At 42.4% G+C, this 22,101-nt stretch overlaps 1 protein-coding gene across 2 annotated transcripts in view; it reads left to right on the forward strand.

Moving 5' to 3' along the window:
- Positions 1-22,101, forward strand: part of DNAAF9 (dynein axonemal assembly factor 9) — a 125,877-nt gene that overhangs the window by 24,268 nt on the left and 79,508 nt on the right. For both annotated transcript variants that reach the window (XM_037051742.1, XM_037051743.1), the window contains exons 4-7: positions 2,439-2,563; positions 3,362-3,458; positions 4,327-4,433; positions 10,736-10,813. In XM_037051742.1, coding sequence (XP_036907637.1) covers positions 2,439-2,563; positions 3,362-3,458; positions 4,327-4,433; positions 10,736-10,813 — 407 coding nt within the window. The remainder of the gene's footprint in view (positions 1-2,438; positions 2,564-3,361; positions 3,459-4,326; positions 4,434-10,735; positions 10,814-22,101) is intronic.

The raw sequence follows: 22,101 nt of genomic DNA on the forward strand, positions 1-22,101 counted from the left end.
CTCAGCTCCGAGACACTCACCCTGTGTTGATGCTGCTGTGGCTGATGCCCAGGAGCTATCTCTGATATCACATATTAGCATCAGGACTTGTCTGCCAGACGGGTCAGGAGACACAGGAATAGACAAATCAAATTGGACGGGAGACAGAAAGCTCTTGTGAAGCAGCTGGGGGACGCTTGAAAGGAAACATCTGATGTCGATACAATCTTGCTGTGTGGATCTAGTACAGTGGTTCTCAGCTGGGGTTAGTTTTAGCCCCTAGGGGATATTTGCCAAGAATTGAAGACATTTTTGCTTGTCACAACTGGGCAGAGTGGGTAGAGGCCAGGGATGCTGCTAAAAATCCTACAAGGCATAGGACAGCCCCCCCAAACAAAGAATTATCTGGTCCAAACTGTCAGGAGTGCCGAGGCTGGGAAACTCTGGCCTAGTGTGTGTGAAAATTCTTCTGTAGTGAAGTCCTTAATACTGTCTATACTTAGACAGGGATTGAGTAAAGATTTCTTTCTTACTCAGAGGTGCAGAAAGAGGCCGAAATGATTCCTTTCATTCAATTTTTTTCAATTTGAATTTAGTTTCAGATTTTGATTCTAAAAAATGTTTCTGTATGCTGTACAAGCATCTCCTGGTTTGGAAAGAATTCATCTTGGCACCTCATTCAGAAACTTACAAAAAGACAGATTCTTGTACCGGCCACACATTTAATGGCGGCCAAGGTTGCTAAGGATGTTATAGTACTGAAATTAAGGAAATAGTTTAAAGTCTCAAAGAAGTGTTTTGGGGGGTTGTTTTGTTTGTTTTTTGGTTTGGGGGTTTTTTGCTGATCTTTGTCTATCTTGTCACCTGGCACAATGGGTGCTTATGAAATGAGCATTTTCTTCAAAATTAATAAATTCATATTTTAAATTCAAGTAATTGGAAAGCTGAGATCATCAGGTTTATGGTTGTACACTTCAGTCTCTAGTTATATGACAGGAAAAGAGGCCAATGTGAAGGAACCATTTTTAAAAGAAACTTTTAAAGTCGTTGACATCTTTATCCGATTCTCTTACGCTTGGTGCTTTTACCTAACTGTGCACTCTATCAAACGTTCTTCATTTCAATGATATCAGTCCTGAGAAGTCCTGAGATTTCTTAATTAGGTTTAGTAGCTATTACAGTATTTCTTTTATTGAATTCTTCGCAGTGTGTTACGCATTAGAATATATGCCATACAGGAAACCACAGGCTCTCCAAGTGACATCAAATTCTGTACCGCTCAGCAGGCGGTTGACCTGTGATTTAGGGCAGGGCACTTTCCGGGGGCCTGGGCAAGGAAAACCAGCCGGTGACAGAGGCCGCTTTTCCACCCCCTGCCACCTTTCAACTCCAGAGCTAGCCTGAGAGTCAGCAGTGAGACTGCTCCATACTGTGCTCCCGAGAACACCTTGGGTCCGACCAGGTATGCAGCTCAAAGTGGTTTACAAGGTCACCAGCTTTATTTCAAGTGGAGCTTTATTTCAAGATGCCACCAGCTGTGTGGTCACCTGTGGTCCGTTTTCTTTGGGCTTGTGTTTTTGCACACCACAGTCTGTCACAGTGTATGAATGTGTGGACATTGCTCTAAGACTGCTGCCTCAGCCACCTCCTCCAGCAGCTGCCCTCGAGTCATCTTGGCCGTGGCTCTGCCTTCAGAGGAGCCGTGGCCGTGGAAAGGAGCCTCTGCCTTCCTTTCAGAAGGACGGCTGCTCTCGTGCTCAGTGTTCAAACTGCTTTAGTACTCCTGCCCTGTTCCCTGGCTCTTCTTTTAGTTTATCTAAGTTTATTTGCATTCTTGGGATTGCTTTATCTTATCACCCATAGATGGTTACTCCCTAAATTTGTGAGTTGCTGATCTATTTATAGAAGCCCTGTCCACCTGCCTGTAGTACTTCCTTCCTCCTGGCCTTTCCTGTGTACAGAGTTCACCCCTGTACACAGGCACCCTTTCCGGAGCCAGCAGCCAGCAGCCTCAGGCACTGACGCCTGTAAGAGAACTTGTCGCTGGCCGAATTCGGTGCTGTTTTCCTGCCTCAGTTGCTTTAGACTGTGGAGTCTCCGTTTCGGATTCACCTCTGCAGTGAAGTACTCGGCCGAGTTTTGTCCCGCAGATTCGACTGTGCTGCACTTTGCAAAACACTCTGAAGGCCGATCTTTTTACCTCTCGTGTGCCTGCCTCACCATCACTAGAGGGCCACAGTGGTGGGAGCATCACATGGGAATGAAGAAATGCTTGCCGTCCACACTTGGGTGTTCTTCGGTCATTTTGAAGCACATTGCTGAATGAGGGAACTTTCAGTTTAGAGTTTTGTTACATTGACTTTGAAGTAGTTTTCCTGGTTATACTAACTATGTGGGCAAGAAATGTCTAAAGGAAATGCTTTTGACGGTCTTGTGTTTTAATTTTGGTTTCCTTACAGATGTGATTATACTGATTAAGTCAGACAGTGTCCATCTGTACTGTAATCCTGTGAACTATCGCTATCTCTTACCCTGCGTGGCACGTTGGAGGAATCTGCATTTCCACTGCATGACCGAAAATGAGGTGAGGAGACCAGATGGAACAGGCGCTTGCAGACACTCTCAGAATATTCTTCTGGGAAAATGTAGATCTGGAATAAGAGTCCCCTAAAAAAGTCAAATCGCAGAATGTGGTTACAACAAAAAGTTATTGAAGTGCAACATTTCGTATGTCATTACACGGCTACGTTTTGGAAAAATTGTACACCTAAAGGAGACAGAAGGGACTCTTCAAATTGGGACCTAGTATAGGCTTGGGAACGTGCCTTCGTGTCCTGCTTTGTCACCAGCCTGCACACACTCTTTTGGGGGACTAGTGCCCACATACTGCTCCAGGAGAACTGGATAAGCTTCGTGACATTTCCGTGTTTGGATTTCTTGGTATCTGTTTCTGTTTCCTCTGAGCTATTTCAAGGATTTGGCCAAGAATCAAGTTGGGATTTGAGATTTAGTATTTCATGGAAAATGTGACCTGATGTGGGTCAAGAACCTGTCTTTCCATGTGAGCGTTTGTGGGATTTTTGAGGACAAGTTCTCTCTCTCTCTCACTCTCTCTCTCTCTCTCTCTCACACACACACACACACACACACACACTTGAGTTTAGGTGTGTGGTCCATTTTGAGTTGATTTATGTGTAGTATGAGCTAGGGAATGAGAGTGTTTCTGACCACCAAACATAAAATGTTGGCATTGGAAACATACTCCTGGGTACAGTCTTTTATAAATGTTTTTGGGGGGTAACTCTGACAAAATGCAGAGAAAATCTGGGACTTTGCATGATGTCTTGTCAGAGCCTGTTTTCCTTTCATTTTCCCTTTTTAGTATGAAGATGAGGAAGCTGCAGAAGAATTTAAAATTGCCAGCTTCGTGGACATGGTCCGAGACTGTAGCAGAATTGGCATTCCTTACAGCTCCCAAGGTGGGTGAGTCGCATGGGCCCTTTGGCCTTGCTTGGATGGCGTGTGAATCACATGCCTCTGTTTCTTTCACTGGAGGCACTGAGCTAGGAAACCCATTGATCTGTTTTCACTGAGTCAGAGGCTGAAGCAGAAAGGAATTTGGGAACTTTCCTCTGTCCCTTGTGTTTGTAACTGAAGTTTCGGCAGCAACAAAGCAGGCCGCCTGCCGTCAGCTGGAAGAACCGACAAGGCGTGTTCCGCAGCTGCCGTCTAGTCTGTGCCCCCCGGTGTGGGTAGAGCGTAGATGTGAGGCCTTTGCTAATAAGAAGTAGTAATCGGGTAGCTGTTAAAAGTATGCTGACAGTAAGGCTAAAACATTATAGGTAACAATGTAAGAAAAAACTCGACAAGTTTGACAGTGCTTACATCTTATTTGAAAAAAAATTCTTGCATGTTGAAGATGCTGTTATAAGAAAGGAAAACTTTTGATTTGGCCATTTTCTCTTCAAGAAGTTGTTTGGATATGTTTCTTAAGGGAGAGGAGCCAAGTTTGGGTCTGTTAATAATTATATCCACTAACTGATGCAAGTCAGATGTAATGGGCCACTAGTTATTTATTTATTTACTTACTTACTTACTTACAAAACCAGAATGGGAAATTATACTATAGAGAAACCTGAATTTATGTAACTTGTTTATGGTTTGAATTTCCCTCAGCTTTCACTTTTCTTTATAGTGTTAATATGTAACCATTTTATCCATTTCAATTTTATTTTGCTAGACGAGGCTGTGCTGAGAACAGATGCCTGTCTGACCACATTAGATCAGGTTTAGACTGTTACATCCAGGGTGGTATCTGATACATGTTGTTGTATTTGATTCCTCTAGGTCACTTGCAGATATTTGATATGTTTGTGGTGGAGAAGTGGCCAATTGTACAGGCCTTTGCACTTGAGGGCATTGGAGGGGATGGATTTTTTACCATGAAATATGAGGTAGGTATAAAAAGCAGTATGCCTGGTGTACGTCATTGTAATACTCTGAAAAGCTGTCAGTGATCTCTCAAAGGCATGGAGTGAGTTTAAAGACCATCAAGGCCCTGGCTGGGGTGGCTCCGTGTATTGAGTGCCGGCCTGTGAACTGAAAGGTCGCTGGTTGATTCCCAGTCAGGGCATGTGCCTAGGTTGCGGGCCAGGACCCCAGTAGGGGCCATGTGAGAGGCAACCAAACATTAATGTTTCTCTCCCTCTCTTTCTCCCTCCCTTCCCCTCTCTCTAAAAAAGAGAGAGAGAGAGACAGAGACTATTAAGGGTAGAGTAAGTGGGACCTTTGGAAGCAACGCCCAGTGCTAATTCTGACCCTCCTTCTGAGAAGTAGCAGCGTCCCTAGGAAATAAATGGAGGTTGCCTGGCAGACTCTGTAATGCGGAAGAACATAGGCTGTAGGGAATTGCTGAAGAGAAGCGTACCACTGAACTCCACTTTTCCTGCTCCAAAACCACAGTATTCTTACACTGACTACTGGTCACAGAGCATCGGCAGGCTGTGGGACCTGCCCCTGATGGAAAGCTATGCTCTCTAATTCAGAGGAGTAGGGGTTGGAGTGGAGGCCAGCCATAGGAGATAGAGAGGCAGTTTAACATTTTTAGTAATAATGATAATACTTATTGTTAATTATATAAACTGGGCACTTGTAGAGTGCTTCCTGTATGTCAGGCACTGTCCTAAGCACTTTATATGAATTGACTTTTAATGTTTACAATAACTCTCTGAAATAGTTACTGTTATAATGCATATTTTACAAAGAGGCTAAATGAACTTCCCCAAGTCACAGAGCCAGTAGCCAGTGAGTGGCAGCGCTGGGGTCCAGTCTGGAGAGTCCGGTTTCGGTGCCTGGGCGCCTGCCGCCTGTCCTGCCGCCTGTCCTGCCGCCAGATGAACATTGGAAAGCAGTGCACTAGGAGGTTGCGTGACTCAGGCAGCCCGAATGAGGGAGCCCTCTGGCTCCTGTCTTAAGGTACATCACACCATGAAGTCATAACCAGAAGGAGTAAAATTCCCTTTCAGAAACCTTCACAAGGCAGTGTAGATCTTTGCTGTAGGGGGATGGTTTTAGAGGGTGGGATGTGCAATGAGGAGGAAACGGCACCCAGCATATAGTAAATTTTTTCCTTTGTTCCCACCTCACTCCCCACTACAAACCCCCACTTTCAGTCCTCTCCCTTACCCTATCATTCCTAGTCTTTTAAGGTATGGAGCAGTTTGGCTTACTGATCAGTTCTGTCATTCTGTTCTCTATTCCACTCTGGTTCACCTATCAAAGGCCTGATAGAAAGGTTCTTACCTCCTTGGAAGACTAAGAGAAGGAGCACAGTTATTTATAATTTTATTTTTTTAAACTTCCATTGTATTGCATGGCCATACCCAGAAGAAAGTTATTAATTCAAAGGATGTTTTGTCCCTGATGTAGTAGAGACCAGAATGAGAGAGCAAGCCCAAGCCCACATAGCATTTACTTGGAACTTAGGCCAGGCCAAACTGAGTTATGGATGTAGGGGACTCTTCCTGGGAGGTGGTGCAGGGAAGTTCCTCCACCACGGCTTTCCCTGCCTCCAGCCTCTTTCTTCTTATTCTCCAGCTGCTGGAACTGCGACCTGGTAATATAAATTTGCATCAACTAGCTCCCCAAGGGGAGGATTCGAATAGCAAACTTCTGAGTAATGAGAGTAACCATAGAGCAAGCATTCATTCACCTTTTTTATGGGCAAACATGAGACCATTGCACTGAAAGGTAGGATAAGACTTATGAAAAGATTCAATAAAGATAAGAGAGAGACCATAGCGTATCAGATGCATGGACAGATCAGCATGTTTTTTAAACAGATTTCTCCAGGAAATAAAATTAAAATTGAGAAAAATATCTCATTTATGTCTTTCAAGAATGGAGTTTGTATGAAGAGAAATGAGATGTGGTAGGTAGAGAGAGCAAATTAAAAAGGGAGATGGATGACATCTCCTTTATTACAAGGGAGATTATTATAATCTGTTCAATAATCTTATTGTTGAAAAGATTACAATAATCTCCTTATTACAGGGAAAGATTGTAATAAGTCTCAAAATTCAGTAATAAAGTTAACATTTGAATTTTAAAAAGAGAAATTAATTAATTAAAAAATTATAAATAAATAAAAAATTTTTAAAAAGAGAGAAATCAAATCCAGAAACTCACAAAAATCTAATCTTGAAAAGCTGTTTCAGAATACAGAGGAAGGGGCCAAATAGATTAAATCAGTAAGAAGGAGGAAGATAAAATGGGGGATAAAGAGTGGAAATTGGTCCAAAAAAAAAGGGGGGGTGGGGGTGACCAAAAAAAAAAAAAGAGTGGAAATTGGTGGTATTAAAAAGGAAGAGATTAATTGAAAGTTGTTATGTAATAGCCTGTGCCTCCCACACACACTGTTCCCCAAATGACAGATAGCCAGGCCTTTACCACCTGTACCTCCACCCTCAGGAAACCAAGGAACAGAGGTGAGCGGGCAGGGGCTCTCTAAAGAAATTGAAAAATAAGACAAAAAAATAGAACTCATTGGCTCGTATAGCTTTTGTTGCCTCAGAGTAAAGCCCTCACGTTTTGACGTTTAGAATGTACCTGGGTAGGGACCCTGGAGTACCCACCTCCTGCCTTTCTGCTCTCCCCCTAAAAAACTTCTGGTAGTTGGCAGATCCTGTGGAAAGCATAAAGCGTCCCATCAGCCTTTCCATTTGAAAATATAAGCAGGCCACCAAAGATCAAGAGACATTTGATTAAATGCCTGTAACTTAAAAAGAAAAAAGTCACAATTAAAAAAAGAAGGACTGATCGGATAAGACCCAAAGGTTATTCAACATATACCAGGAAACTTAAAACACAAACCCTTCATCAGATGCCCAGCGTAATGTAAGATTTTTGGCAACCATGGAGCAGGTGTTATGTTGTGATAAATGAATGTAAGGAAAATAGCTCCGGATGATTGTAATGGATAAAATCAATAGAGGGGTTGGAAGGTAAAGTTAGAGAAATCTGTACAAATGTAGAATGAAAAAAATCAAGGAGGTAGAAAATACGCAGACGAATTAAGACGTGGATGACTGATTCATGACGTCCGATACCCAGCCAAGTGTAAGTTCAGAAAGCTAGAACGGAGATGCCAGCAGAGAGGAAACATGTTTAAAAAGAACACATCTTTCCAGTGATCAAGAGAAATCAGTGCTTTTGAACGGGAGGAAAAAACTTGATCTATGCCGTTTTTGAACACTGAAGATGGAAGAATGCCATAAAGCGCTTCCAGTGAGAAAAAAATGAATCACCTACAATACGACAATGGGAACTGGATTTTCCTCCTTCCCCAAACAAAACAAACAACAACAAAAAATGAACATACACTTGGCAAACTATAAGAAGCAGTAGTTTCAAAATACTAGATGTGAGGCAATGAGGAATGATGATTCCCTGAAGGATACAAGTGAACAGTGTGAACCCCATGATTGCCCTGGCTTACTCTGAGAAAGTTTCCTGGCCGTGTAACCAGAGGACGGGGATACCCAGGTGGATCCCGGTGTACTTCCTGGGTTGAGAGTGTGGTGAGACCAGGGAAGCTAGAGTAATAAAGAAGAAAGAATTGCCCAGAGACAGAGCTTCAAGATCTACCAGGATTCCCCTGCCTCCCACCCGTTCCAGATATTCAACATATTATTGATCACTGCATTCACACCTGAGGTGACCACCAAAGGTGTGGTGGGTGGGGAGTAGGAAAGTGTTCAAGAACAGTGCCTGATGCATGCTGAGACCTGGGAGTGCCTAGTCAGTCCCCCATTAGACTGAACTCTGAACCTGTAGTTCACAGGGCACTGGGTAGGTGTGGGGCGATGTTTCCTGCAAGCCCCCCTGTCCCCCAGTCCGCCAAGGATGAAAGTGAACACTACCAAGACATGATCTGCTTGGGGAGGAGAGGTGGCCATTTTCTCCAAGGAATAAAAGGCCTTGAGCCCCTTCCTCCAAGGGCTTGTATTGGGTTGTAATTCACAGGAATACAGGGCAGCAAGCATCAAACAGCAGATAACATTTCAAAGAAATCTGAGGGCTTAGTTTGAGTCAGTGTTTGTCAGGGTGTTTTGCAGAAACTTTAGGGTTTCCTGCTTGGACTAGTAATTCACAGGAATACAGGGCAGCAAGGATCAAACAGCAGATAACATTTCAAAGAAATCTAAGGGCTTGGTTTGAGTCAGTGTCTGTCAGGAAGGGTGTTTGCAGAAACTTTAGGGTTTCCTGCTTGGACCCTTAACATATAGATGAAAGCACTCTTAGCAGAGCAGGTTTCACGGGTTTTGTTTTTTTTTTAGGAATTCTTTGTGATGCCAGATTCCCCACCCCGCCTCCATCCGTTCTAGCAAGGCGTGGAGCTGCACACCTCCCCATCAGGTGTTCAGGCTTAAGTGGATTAGAGCCAGGAAGCACTTCTCCCAGAGGACATGGGGACTCGAGCTGTGTCACATAGCTGGAGGGCACAGGTCTATTGCTCACTCTTTGTTGCAGCCCCCTGAATCCTTCCATGATGGCCTCCCAAGTGATCAAGTCTGGTTTAGGTTGCCCCTCCTCTGAGGGGTCTTACCCATCTCTGACTACTGCCCCCTTTGGGGGCAGGGAGGAAACTGAGGCAGCATTCGCTACCAGAGGCAAGCTTTGTATCCTGTGCCTCGAATTCTAGGAGTCACTTGCTCATCCTTAGCCGCGGGGGTGGGGGGGGGGTGGGGGGGGTAGCTGCAATTACTGAAACCAGGCAGAGCAGTCCACAACAGGTAGGGTCCTCAGGAGGGTTTTAATGGTAAAATGAGCCCTAGACTGAGCACCACTGTAGGCCCTCTGAAGGGGGAAAAAAAAGACCTGAAAGGATCATCCTGTTTGCAGGTAACTGCATCACGGAAGGAAGCTCAAGAATATTTATAAGAATACAAATATCCTAGCACCCAACAAGGTCTGGCAGCCCAAAAAACTTCACAATGTCTGGCATCCAAAAATTGTCAAGTTGACAAAGATGCCGGAAAACGTGGCTGATAACGAGGGAATCAGTCAGTCAAAATTGACCTGGAATTGACAGAAATATTAGATATTGCAGACAGGGACATTAAAACAGTTATTCCAGCTTTATTTCATATGTCAAAAACTAAAGGAAAGATTGAACATGTTAAACAAAGACAGGAAAAAAATTAAAAAGACCCCATTTGAAGTTTAGGATTGATTTTTGTTTTAATCAAATAAGTGAAAAAAGCGAAGCTGTTGATAACTCTAGGAAAAGCAAAATTTGTCCACAAAAGCAAATGGTACTATTAGTATGTACTTGGCCTGCAATAAATAAGATATATAGTATTAATATTATAAATAATAATTATAGTACAACCAAAAATCACAGTATAGTATTAGATGATAGTGTGTGTGTGTCTGTGTGTGGAGAGAAAAGTGTGGGAATGGCTGTGATTGTAGAAGAGCTGTATCTTTGTCATAAGCCAGTATTTAATTTCTAAATTGGTAAGTCAAGAAGCAGTGATATGTCATAACAAAATGTGGAGGTAACTGCCAGAAGAAAATGTTAAAAGACTTTTAAGTGGTTGCCCCTGAGGAGTGAGAATAGTGGAGTTTTGTGAGAGGTAGGAAGCAGTAGGGGCATAAGTTTTTATCACAAGACTTTAGTACTATGTGACATTTTTTAAAAATCATGAGCTTGGATTATTTTAATTAAAATTTTATTTTAATATTTTATTTATTTATTCTTAGAGAGGGGGAAGAGAAGGAGAAAGAGTGGGAGAGAAACATCAATGTGTGGTTGCCTCTCATGTGTCCCCCACTGGGGACCCGGCCCACAACCCAGGCATCTGCCCTGACCGGGAATCGAACCAGCGACCCTTTGCTTCACAGGCCCACGCTCGAGCCACTGAGCTACACCAGCCAGGGCATAATTAAAATTTTATTTTAAAGGCAAAAAAGTATATCTGTGTATGCGAATGGGCATGTGTATGTATGTCTATAAATATTTATATGCCCGTCATTGAAGATATTTGAAAATGTACTAAAGTTTCTGAAAAGATAGTTTCCTTGAATGGGATAGCATTTATTAATGTGCATAGGTTCTAACGTAATTGATAAAAATTTCACTATTCTCATCACTGAGTTCTCACCAAGGTGGTGATTTCTGAACGTCAGAAACTCATTCCCGCGGCCCTAATGTGATGACTCTGTCGTTCTGCTCTTCGCCCTTGTGTTGCAGCTGCAGGATGTGAGTGTGAGTCTGTGGCGTGTCTACAGTAAGATGGATCCTGTGTCTCTGGAGAATCTGCTTTCAGAAGTAAGAGGCCAAACTTTATTTTACTTACAAATATTGCAACTAGCTCACTTACCTACTTCGCGTATGTAACTTGAAGAAATGCAGGATATATTTAGTTTATTGTGGTCAAAGAATTGTGCTGTTGCTTCTCTGATTATTGTCTTGAACTCCATGAAGGTAGAAGGGGACCTGGAAAAGTGATATGACCTCTTCCACAATGAGGAAACCTCACCTGAGGTGAGACCAAGGCCGCTGGCCTGGTCTGAGGTTTAGGCTTTCATCTAAAGACATTCTTTCTGTTGGGCTGGGCTGGAAAAACAATACAGAGAGTGTCTTTTTTGCACTCATTCTCTGTTATGGAAATATTTTTAAAAGATGGGGTATGGCTTACAGGAATCAAGGATTAAAGAACGGGTTCAGCAAACTTTCTGTATAAGACTAAATAGTAATGTTTTAAGTTTTGTGTGCCCTGAGAGTGGCCGCAGACAATGCTTAAAAAAAAAAAAGTGGGTGTATCTGTGTTATAAGGAAATTTTATTTATAAAAATATGTGGCCTCCCCACAGGCCATAACTTGCCAACTCCTGGATTAGAGAGTCAGGCATAAATTCTTCATCTGAACTTTGAAGGAAATATTTAGGGTGGGAAGAGAAACTTGCAATGACGGAGCGCCAAGAAACAAAACTAAGAAATACTACTTTGGTTAAACAGCTCACTAGTGTCTCTTAGTGGTCACAGATAGAGATGCATGGAAACAGAACAGCTTTGTAGCCTTCAAATGGAATTAGCTGTAATATCAAGGCCCCCCCTGAAATGAAAACTGCACACCAATCTCACTTACAAACATTAATGCCTGAATTTTAAGTAAAACATTAGCAAACAGAACCTAGTATCATGTTAAAAGAAACTTCCTAAATAAAATGCCATTAGTTGGGGGAAAAAAAAGAAGAGAGATAAGTAGCTTAGGAGTTTCTGAAAGTGTCTGAGACCCATGTCCCCCTGGCATGCAGTGCCCTCGATGTGGAGGTCACATGTGGAGGCTAGACATAGTGTTACAGCTTTGAGGACATCTCAAGCATCCCTGGAGTCAGTGCGGAGTGACCACCGAGGAGAGCATTTGTCATTACAACATCTTCAGTTGCAACAGTGACAACCACCGAGGGCTGAATGTTAAGCCTTTCCTTGGCTTTCCAACTTCCCGTGAGCTTGTATTCTTAGGTGATATCATGAAGAAGCGGAAGGAAGCTCTTTTTTTGTCTTAATAGTGTACATCTTGTGTATCTGGAAGAGTGAAGGCTCAGAGCCAGATTTAATTTTATTTAGAAATAATAATGGGGGAGAGAGGAGAGAATCATAGGGGGAAAGGGGATGAACTCACATGAACAAGTATAAAGGACACATGGACAATATAACTAAGGGTGGGGGGCGGAAATGGGAGGGAGGTGGGGAGCACGGGGCGGGGGGGCGGGCAGGGCTGGGAATAAAAAAAATAAAAATAAAATAAAAAGTTTTAAAAAATTAAAAAAGAAATAGTAGAGTAAGATGATGTGTCTTGGACCACTGAGCACACTTATAGCCACTACATTACAGAGCACTCTTACAAATCAGTAAGATGAACACAACAATGAGAACTGGATGACAGCAGGACTTGGCTGTTCGCAAAATGAGAAATAAAAATGACCTTAGTTTTCCATTCCCAATTAGGGAGATAGAAAGTCCAAAGAAATTGTTGCTATCATCCCAATAATCAAAACACTATAAAAGCAACAAAATAATAGCTTAAAAATAAAACCATTAGAGAGCCAAAGATGCTAAGGAAGCTAAAAGAACTCAGATCCAGAAAATGTGGGGCCCTTTTTAGAATGCGTATCTAGTTTCTGGTGGAGCAGCAGAAGGAAGAGGAATCCACCGTATTCAGGAATAAGTAGAAATCAGCTGACCTTTAAAAGAGCTATGTGGGATGAGTCAGTGCCTACTCATCAACTCTGTCCCATAGGGCTTTACAAGTGCTAGGGGTAGTCATCAAAGGCTGGGAGCCAGGCCGGAAAGCTGAAAACCATCCCCCCTAAGGCACTTGACATTCACCTATCACCTGGATTAGAGCAGAAGAGCAACCCTTGGGAGGCCTTGCAGGTATTTACAAGGTATAAGTAGCTGCCCTCTTTTTATTTTTATTTAAGATTTTATTTATCTTTATAAGGGAAGAGAGAGAAGGAGAGAAGTATCAATGTATGGTTGCCTCTTGTGAGTCCCCTGCTGGGAACTGGCCTGCAACCCAGGCATGTGCCCTGACTGGGAATCGAACCGCGATGGTGTGGTTCGCAGGCCCGCGCTCAATCCACTGAGCTACACCAGCCAGGGGAAGTAGCTGCCCTCTTAAGGCAGGGGGTAAAGCAGCAGGACAGAGAAGGATCCCCTTACATAGAGCCAAGGGGACTGGAGAGCTATGAAAACTCCTTCGCAACCAAAAAAACTGGTAGCCAGCTTGTAAAGCAGGGATAGATAGGCCGTGATTCCCAAAGCTTGTGGATCAGTTGTAAAACAGATTTCCAGAATCTTGCCAGTGCTCTGAGTAAAGTCTCTACTGAAGTTCATACCTACCCTCAAGTTATTTTAATTTAGTGATAAACCGAATTAAACTACAGATGCAATAAGATCCAGATCCAGATCAATTATGTATCAAACTGCTTAGATCCTCACACTAGCGGGCTAACAAAAGAAAAGGTGTGCCCTTTCTAAGAGGTAAAATAGTATTTACCTCAATTTTTACTGTACTTTCATACCAAATATGTGGCATATGATTTAAAAAATTATAAAGCATGAAGAAGCAAGAAAATTTGATCTGTGGTCAAGAAAAGAAATATAGTCAATAGAAGCAGACAAACAGACCCAGATTTTAAAATTAACTAATGAATTTAAATAACTAATAAAGATGCCAAAGTAAGGAATTTCAGCCAAGATGGAGGCATAGGTAGAAATCCTTTTCTTCCTCGCACAGCCAAAAGGAGATTACCAACGAATCTAAAAACAACAAACAACCAGAAGTGCCAGAAAGTGAAACTACATGGAATTCAGACAGTCAAAGAATTCAAGAAAAGTGCACCAGACTGGTAGGAGGGACTGAGGTGGGCAGGGAGAACACTTGGCAAGACAGCAGACCATGCAGGCAAGGCATCAGACTGTGTGGGCAAGGCAGGGCTGGCTGAACAGGGGACTAAAGATTCAAGCCAGCTGTCAACTGCCAAGAGGCTGCCACAGCAGGAGAAACTCTCAGTCTCACACAACAGAGTTCATTGGAAAGTGGGGCTAAGAGCTGAGCGAGCAAAGCCACATGGTTCCCTCTCTGACGCCTCCCCTACCGACAGCACCATAACACAGCAAAGAGGGTTGCCTCACCTGGGTGACTACCTAAGGCCCTGCCCCCCTACAACATAACAGGTGCACTGAGACAAAGAAGTATGGCCCAAATGAAAGAACAGATCAAAACTCCAGAAAAAATAGCAATGTGACGAGGAGATAACCAACCTATCTGATGCACAGTTCATAACACTGGTAATCAGGATGCTCACACAACTGATTGAGCTGGGTCACAAAATGAGGGAACAAATGAAGGTTAACCAAAGTGAAGTAAAGCAAAATATACAGGGAACCAACAGCAAAGGGAAGTAAACTGGGACTCAAATCAATGATCTGGAACAAATGGAAGAAATAAACATACAACTGGAACAGAATGAAGAAACAAGAATTCAAAAAAATGAGGAGAGGCTTAGGAACCTCCAGGACAACTTTAAACATTCCAATATCTGAATCAGGGGTGCCAGAAGGAGAACAAGAGCAAGAAGTTGAAAACTTGTTGGAGCAAATAATGAAGGCAAACTTCCCCAATCTGGCAAAGGAAATAGAGTCCCAGGAAGTCCAGGAAGCCCAGAGAGTTCCAAAAAAATTGGGCCCAAAGAAGAACACACCAAGGCACATCATCATTAAGTTACCCAGATTGAAGATAAGGAGAGAGTCTTAAAAGCAGCAAGAGGAAAGGAGAGAGTTACCTACAAAGCAGTTCCCATAAGACTGTCAGCTGATTCCTCAAAAATAACCTTACAGGCAAGAAGGGGCTGGAGAGAAGTATTCCAAGTCATGAAAGGCAGGACCTACATCCAAGATTACTCTCTGTTCAGCAAAGCTATCATTTAGAATGGAAGGGCAGATAAAGTGCTTCTCAGACAAGGTCAAGTGAAAGGAGTTCATCATCACCAAGCCCTTATTATGTCAAATGTTAAAGAGACTCATCTAAGAAATAGAAGATCAAAAACTATGAATAGTAAAATGACAACAAATTCACAACCATCAACAACTGAACCTAAAAAAAAACCTAAGCAAACAACTAGAACAGGAATGGATTCAGAGAAATGGAGATTACATGGAGGGTTTTCAGGGGGGAGGGAAGAAAGGGGAAAGATACAGGGAATAAGAAGCATAATTGATAGGCATAAAATAGATGGGGAGAGGTTAAAAATGGTATAGGAAACAGGGAAGTCAAAGAAGTTATATGTACAACCCATGGACATGAACTAAGGGGGGTGTGGGGCAGAGGGGTTAAGGGGGGGAAATTGGGAAAACTAATAGCATAATCAATAAAATGTAATTTTGAAAAATGAGAGAAAAATGCCAAAGAATATGGAAGAAAAGAAGACAACATGCATGAAGAGATGAGGAATTTCATCAGAGACCTGAAAACTATAAATAGAAACACATGGAAAAGCTAGAAATTGAAAATACTATATAAGAAATGAAGAATGTATTAGAGTGGCTTAATATCAGACTAGAGAGCAATGAAGAAAAGTTCAGTGAACTTGAAGACAAGTCAATAGAAAGTTCCTAAACTGAAGGACAAAGAGAAAGCAAGGAAAGTGGGAAAGAGCATCCAGTATCTGTCAAACAATGTCAAATGATCTAACATAGTGTATTTGGAGTCATGGAAAGAGAGTAGAGAGAAAATAGGGCAGGTAATTTGAGTTGATAATGTCCAAGAACTTTTCAAATTGGTGGAATACATCAATCCACAGATCCAAGAAGCTCAGTGAACTGCAAGTAGGATAAAGTAAACATGTATAAAAATGACTTAAACATGTATAAAAATAACTTAAGCCCTGGCTGGTGTGGCTCAGTGCACTGAGAGCTGGCCTGCAAACCAAGGGGTTGCTGGTTTGACTCCCAGTCAGGGCGCATGCCTAGGTTGCAGGCCAGGTCCCCAGTGGGGGATGAATGAGAAGCAACCACACATTGATGTTTCCCTCTCTTTCTCTTTCCCTTCCCCTCTATATAAAAATAAATGAAATCTTTTAAAAAATGAATTAAGAATCTGTTCATGGATCTCTTGTGGTGACTCTATAAATGTTAATAAATCCAAATCCAAGAACCAAAAGAAATTAAATGCAATTCCAGTCATCACTTGTGTCTTTAAAAATTACTTAAAAGGGAGCCTGTTCATACCCATATTCTCAAAACTGTGTTTTCTTTTCCCTTCTCTTGCTTCATAGCCTTCACACTTCTCTAAAACCCCTTATTTCTCCACCATCAAAATACTTTTTCTGTTCATACATATTTTTCCTTTGCCAAGACCTATCACCTTACAGCCAGAAGTGACATCTAGGCCTTGATTCCTGTTGGCCAATCACTGCTGGCAGCTCTTTGAAGGCTGGAGAACCTACAGCTCCGCGCTGCTTTGTCAGGTAGCGCTGAGCCCAAATGCATCCTCCTCTGAGATCTGAGTTAGAAGCATGTTCAGAACATGTTTAGTGAGAAAAAGAAAAAAGCAGTATATTTTTATCTTTGTAAAACATTGTGTTTCTGTGTCTTAGAAATTTCAATGTAATAATGTAATAAAAAGTCCTAGTGGTCTTTTTATTACATTACTTATTTTAATTTTCTCATCATTACTGCATTATGTAATTCTTTTTTTTTTTTTTAGGATTTTATTTATTTATCTTTAGAGGGGAAGGGAAGGAGAGAAGGAGAGGAATATCAGTGTATGGTTGCCTCTTGTGAGTCCCCCGCTGGGAACTGGCCTGCAACCCAGGCATGTGCCCTGACTGGGAATCGAACCACGGCGATCGTGTGGTTCGCAGGCTCGCGCTCAATCCACTGAGCTACACCAGCCAGGGTGCATTATGTAATTCTTAAAAAAATAATTTTAAATACTGAAATTGAGCTTCCTTTCCCCTCTGAGTACTCAAGAGCTGCCGCTGCCAGTGCCAGCCTAGGGCCGAGTTCTGTCTGAAGTTCAGCATCCTTTCCCCCCTGGCCAAGAGCCAAGGCATACTGAGTGTTTCTTGGGGTTTTCAGACCTTTACTGCTTATCTGACCTTGATATCTCTCTGGGCTTGTCTTTTGGATTTGACCTGGAAGAGTCGGAGCAGATAGACTTTCCCTTCATCATGAGATTCAACTGACCCGTTCCATGTACATATACAGTATCCATTTCCACAGATGCGCTGTTAACGCTGGGGAAAATTAGAGAATAGTGTGTGTGGTGGAAAGCACACAGGCTCTGGGTATCTCTTACCAAGATACATTTCCACTTTTGCTGCTGGATGGTATTGCATCCTCAGGTCACTTTACTGTTCAGTGCCTCTGTCTCCTATGTATAGGGTCATCTATAAAATGGGCATTGAGAAGAATATCAGGAAGAATATGTGTGTGTGTGTGTGTGTGTGTGTGTATGAATCATATAATGCTAGTTATTTGGATGTGAGGAAGAATGTATATAGGTATTACATATACATATATGTAGGAAGAATATATATATATACACACATATAAATAGGTAGACTACATATCCTATATATACATATATAATTCTCGTTATTTTATTATGAAAATTTATGGCATCTTCCATTTTAGTGATAGTATGGAGCTGTAAGTAATATTAAACAGTTCATTCGATCTTATTCTGTAGTTAGTACCCACACATCCATCTCCCTCGGGGGAGTTTTGAAGTTTTGTGGCAGCACAGTACCTATCTTCTTCTGTGTGTCCCCAGAGCACACAATGTTTTGCACATAGAACACAGTCAGAGAATGGCTACTGCTCAGCTCTGTAACTGCGTCTTGTTACGCCAAGGTGGGTATTGCCATGTAGGCCATTAAAATGGAAACATACATTTGAGCTTGTTTCTAAGTATAATTGAAAAGAAAAGTATATTCTGTGTTAATAGCTACATTGGTTCTTTTAGTTTTTCTAGGATTCACAAAGTGAAGCATTCTGGTATTATCCAAAGGATTGGACAGAGCTGAGTGAGAAAAGCACAGACCCACACTAGATTGGACAGACAGCCTCAGGTACAGCTTCCCGGAGGCCAGTGATGTGCATTATGGGTGTCTGAGAGAGCAGACACATGTCAGAATGTCAAGGGAGAGGCTCAGACGTTCTCAGCCAACTTGGGTTGGCTGACAGGCAAGGCATTTGAGGGTCAGAGAAGTTAATTTCCTNTTGCCATGTAGGCCATTAAAATGGAAACATACATTTGAGCTTGTTTCTAAGTATAATTGAAAAGAAAAGTATATTCTGTGTTAATAGCTACATTGGTTCTTTTAGTTTTTCTAGGATTCACAAAGTGAAGCATTCTGGTATTATCCAAAGGATTGGACAGAGCTGAGTGAGAAAAGCACAGACCCACACTAGGTTGGACAGACAGCCTCAGATACGGCTTCCCGGAGGCCAGTGATGTGTATTATGGGTGTCTGAGAGAGCAGACACATGTCAGAATGTCAAGGGAGAGGCTCAGACGTTCTCAGGCAACTTGGGTTGGCTGACAGGCAAGGCATTTGAGGGTCAGAGAGGTTAATTTCCTTGTGAGGTCACACAGCCGGGAAGAGGTAGGACAAGGGTGCCAGCTCAGGTATTTCTGAATCTAAACATACTGTCAGTGCTAAGTTGTAGTGGCAGCCAGCTGGAAATGGGAAGTGTACCTGGCACTAGAAGAGTTGAGCGTTGAAGGTCTGTGGTTAATTAGAGTGTTGGCAGAGTGGTGAGTGTACTTCTCTCCAGAGTCCAGGAAGCCATGTGGGAGTAATCTAGTGCCAAAGTGGAGAGGCAGCCCAAGACCTAGGATCAGGGCCACTGATTAGACCTGATAGTAGTGAGTCCGGATCTGAAACCGGAAGGTCTGGTTAACTAGGTCAGGGCACAGGCATGGTATGGCAAGACGGTCTGTCCCAGGCAGCTGTAGATTACTGTATATTTGTATATATAAAGTATATATATAAAAGAAGGATGAAAGAATATGTTCCAAAATGTTATAATGCCCTTTATTTTCTGAGTTTGCTGTAATGATTGTAAGTTGTGTTTTTGTTTTTGAAGACTTTATTCAAATAACAAAGACTCAGAAAACAACATAAAACTAATGTATTACCTAATAATTCTTATAAAATAAAGCAACAGAATGTACTAGCTACCCCAGAAGCAATCCATCACCTCCTTTCTCTTACCCTAAGAATAACACTGTCATGAATTTTTTCTACATTATCTCACTTTTTAAATTTTATCGATTATGCTATTACAGTTGTCCCAATTATCCCCCTTTGCCCTCATCCATTCAGCACCCGCCACTCCCTCGGGCAGTCCCCACACCATTGTTCCTGTCCATGGGTCGTGCATGTAAGGTCTTTGGCTGTTCCATTACCTATACTGTACTTTACATCCCCGTGGCTATTCTGTAACTAACTGTTCATACTTCTTAAGCCCCTCACCTCTTCACATTCCCCCACATGCCCCTCCCCCCATCTGGCAATCATTAAACCACTCTGTATCCATGATTCTGTCACTATTCTTGTTTGCTTAGTTTGTTTTTTAGATTCAATTGTTGATAGATTTGTATTTATTGCCATTTTATTGTTCATCATTTTGATCTTTTTCTTAAATAAGTCCCTCTGACATTTCATATAATAGTGGTTTGGTGATGGTGAACTCCCTTAGTTTTTTCTGGTCTGGGAAGATTTTTATCTGCCCTTTGATTCTAAATGATATCTTTGCTGGGCAGACCAATCTTGACTGTAGGATCCTGCTTTTTATGACTTAGAATATTTCTTGCCAATCCCTTCTAGCCTGCAAACTTTCTTCTGAGAAATTGGCTGACAGTCTTGTAGGAATTCCTTTGTAGGTAACTAACTTATTTTCTCTTGCTGCTTTTAAGATTCTCTCTTTCTCTTTAACCTTTGGCATTTTAATTATTATGTGTCTTAGAGTGGGTCTCTGCATCCATCTGGTTTGGGATTTTCTGTACTTCCTGGACTTGCAAGTCTATTTCCTTCACCAAATAAAGGAAATTTTCTTTCATTATTTTTTCATATAAATTTCCAATTTCTCTTCTCTTTCTGTCACCCCTATGATGCAAATGTTGGAATGTTTGAAGTTGTCCCAGAAGCTGCTTACTTATTTTCCTATCTTTGGATTCTTTTTTCTTTTTGTTGTTCTGATTGGTTTTTTGCTTCCTTATGTTCCGAATCATTGATTTGATTCTTGGCTTCATCCACTGTACTGTTGTTTCCCTGTAAATTGTTCTTCATTTTAATTAGTGTATCCTTCATTTCTGACAATATTTTCTATGCTGTTGAGGTACTCACTAATTTCCTTGAGCATCCTTATAACCAGTGTTTTAAACTCTGCATCTGATAGATTGAATTTTGCTTAGTTCTTTTTCTAGAGTTTTGTTCTGTTATTTCATCTGGACCATATTTGTCTGCTCACTTTGGCAGCCTCCACATGTTTGTTTCTGTGTATTAGGTAGAGCTGCTATGACTCTATGTCTTGGTAGCCTAATGTACTAAGTGTCCTGTAGGGTCCATTCCTACAGCTTTCTCTATCATCCAAGCGGGGAACTCGAGGAGTGCCCTTTGTGTGGGCTGAGCACAATCTCCTCTTGTAGTTGAGCCTTGGTTGCTGCTGACAGGTCAATGGGAGGCATTTACTGAGGCCAGTCAGCTGCAAGGACCGGCTGTGACCACTGACCACTGACCACTAACCTCCACCATCCCTGGAGGATCAGCTTTGCAGGGGCAGGATGTTGGTGCTCCATTGTGGTCTGTAGCTGTCCACTGGGTGTGCAGACTCTGAGGTTTCCTAGGTTGTACAGGCCAAGGTCAGCCTCCATCTGTGTTTTCCCTGAGACCACAGTGCCTGTTCTATAAAGCAATCTGAGATGGCTGCTACTGGTGCTGGGCTTGGAGATTCCCAGATGAAGCCAAACCACAAATCCAGACTGGTTGCTGTGTAGTGCCATGCCTGGGGCCACTTACCAAGAGGTAAGGGTTTTGGGGCTCACTGAGGTTGGTTGCTTGTTTGAAAGGATTTGGGAAGTTGTCAAGCATGAGCCAAGACCAGCCATTCATATTAAAAAAAAACAAAACATTTTTAACAGCTGTATGTTGGGTAGGACAGAATCTCAGAGGATTTCCAGGGTAGGTCAAACAGTCTTAGCCAAGTTGATGGAGTCTCAGATATGTCACCACCTGCCAGCTCTATGGCCCTGTTGGGGGAGGGCTCAGAAAAGGGACAGTGGTCTCTGTATTTCTGTCTGGGAGAAAGCTGTCCCCCAGCTCCTGCCCTGAAGTCTGACACTTCAGTTCCCACGTATATGTCACCATACCCTTCAAGTGGCTATACAGGTGCTAGAGCTCAGAGGGAGTGAGTCTGAGTAAGTCCATGTGTGGGTTCTTTAAGAGAAACTGCTTGGGACTCCAGAAGTTTCTTCCACCAACTCAATCCCCACTAGTTTTTGCAGTCAGAAGTTATAGGGACTTATCTTCCTCACGTTGGAACCCTGGGTTGGGGGAACTGATGTGTGGCTGGGGTTCTCCCTCCCAACATAATCCCTCCTGAATTTTTAGCCCCCACCTGTGGTTGTGGGACCAGCCACCTGTGGTTGTGGGACCAGCCCTTTCTGCATCTCCTCCCCTTCTACTTGTCTGGATGGATGTGGTTTCTTTTTTTTTTTTTTTTAAAGATTTTATTTATTTATGTATCTTTAGAGGGGAAGGAGAGAGGGAGAGAAACATCAATGTATGGTTGCCTTTTGTGCATCCCCTGCTGGGAGTTGGCCTGCAGGGAACCAGCCTGCAACCCAGGCATGTGCCCTGACTGGGAATCGAACCGCGATCCTCTGGTTCGCAGGCCTGTGCACAATCCACTGAGCTACACCAGCTAGAGCTGGATGTGGTTTCTTTAATTTTGTAGTTGTCAGACTTCTATTCAACTCAGTTTCTGATGGTTCTGAGTAATGGTTGTTCTATCATTCAGTTGTAATTTTGATGTGGT

The sequence above is a fragment of the Sturnira hondurensis genome, unplaced genomic scaffold, assembly GCF_014824575.4.
Source record: "Sturnira hondurensis isolate 20B ecotype Veracruz unplaced genomic scaffold, ASM1482457v3 Scaffold0007401, whole genome shotgun sequence".
Lineage (NCBI taxonomy): Eukaryota > Metazoa > Chordata > Mammalia > Chiroptera > Phyllostomidae > Sturnira > Sturnira hondurensis.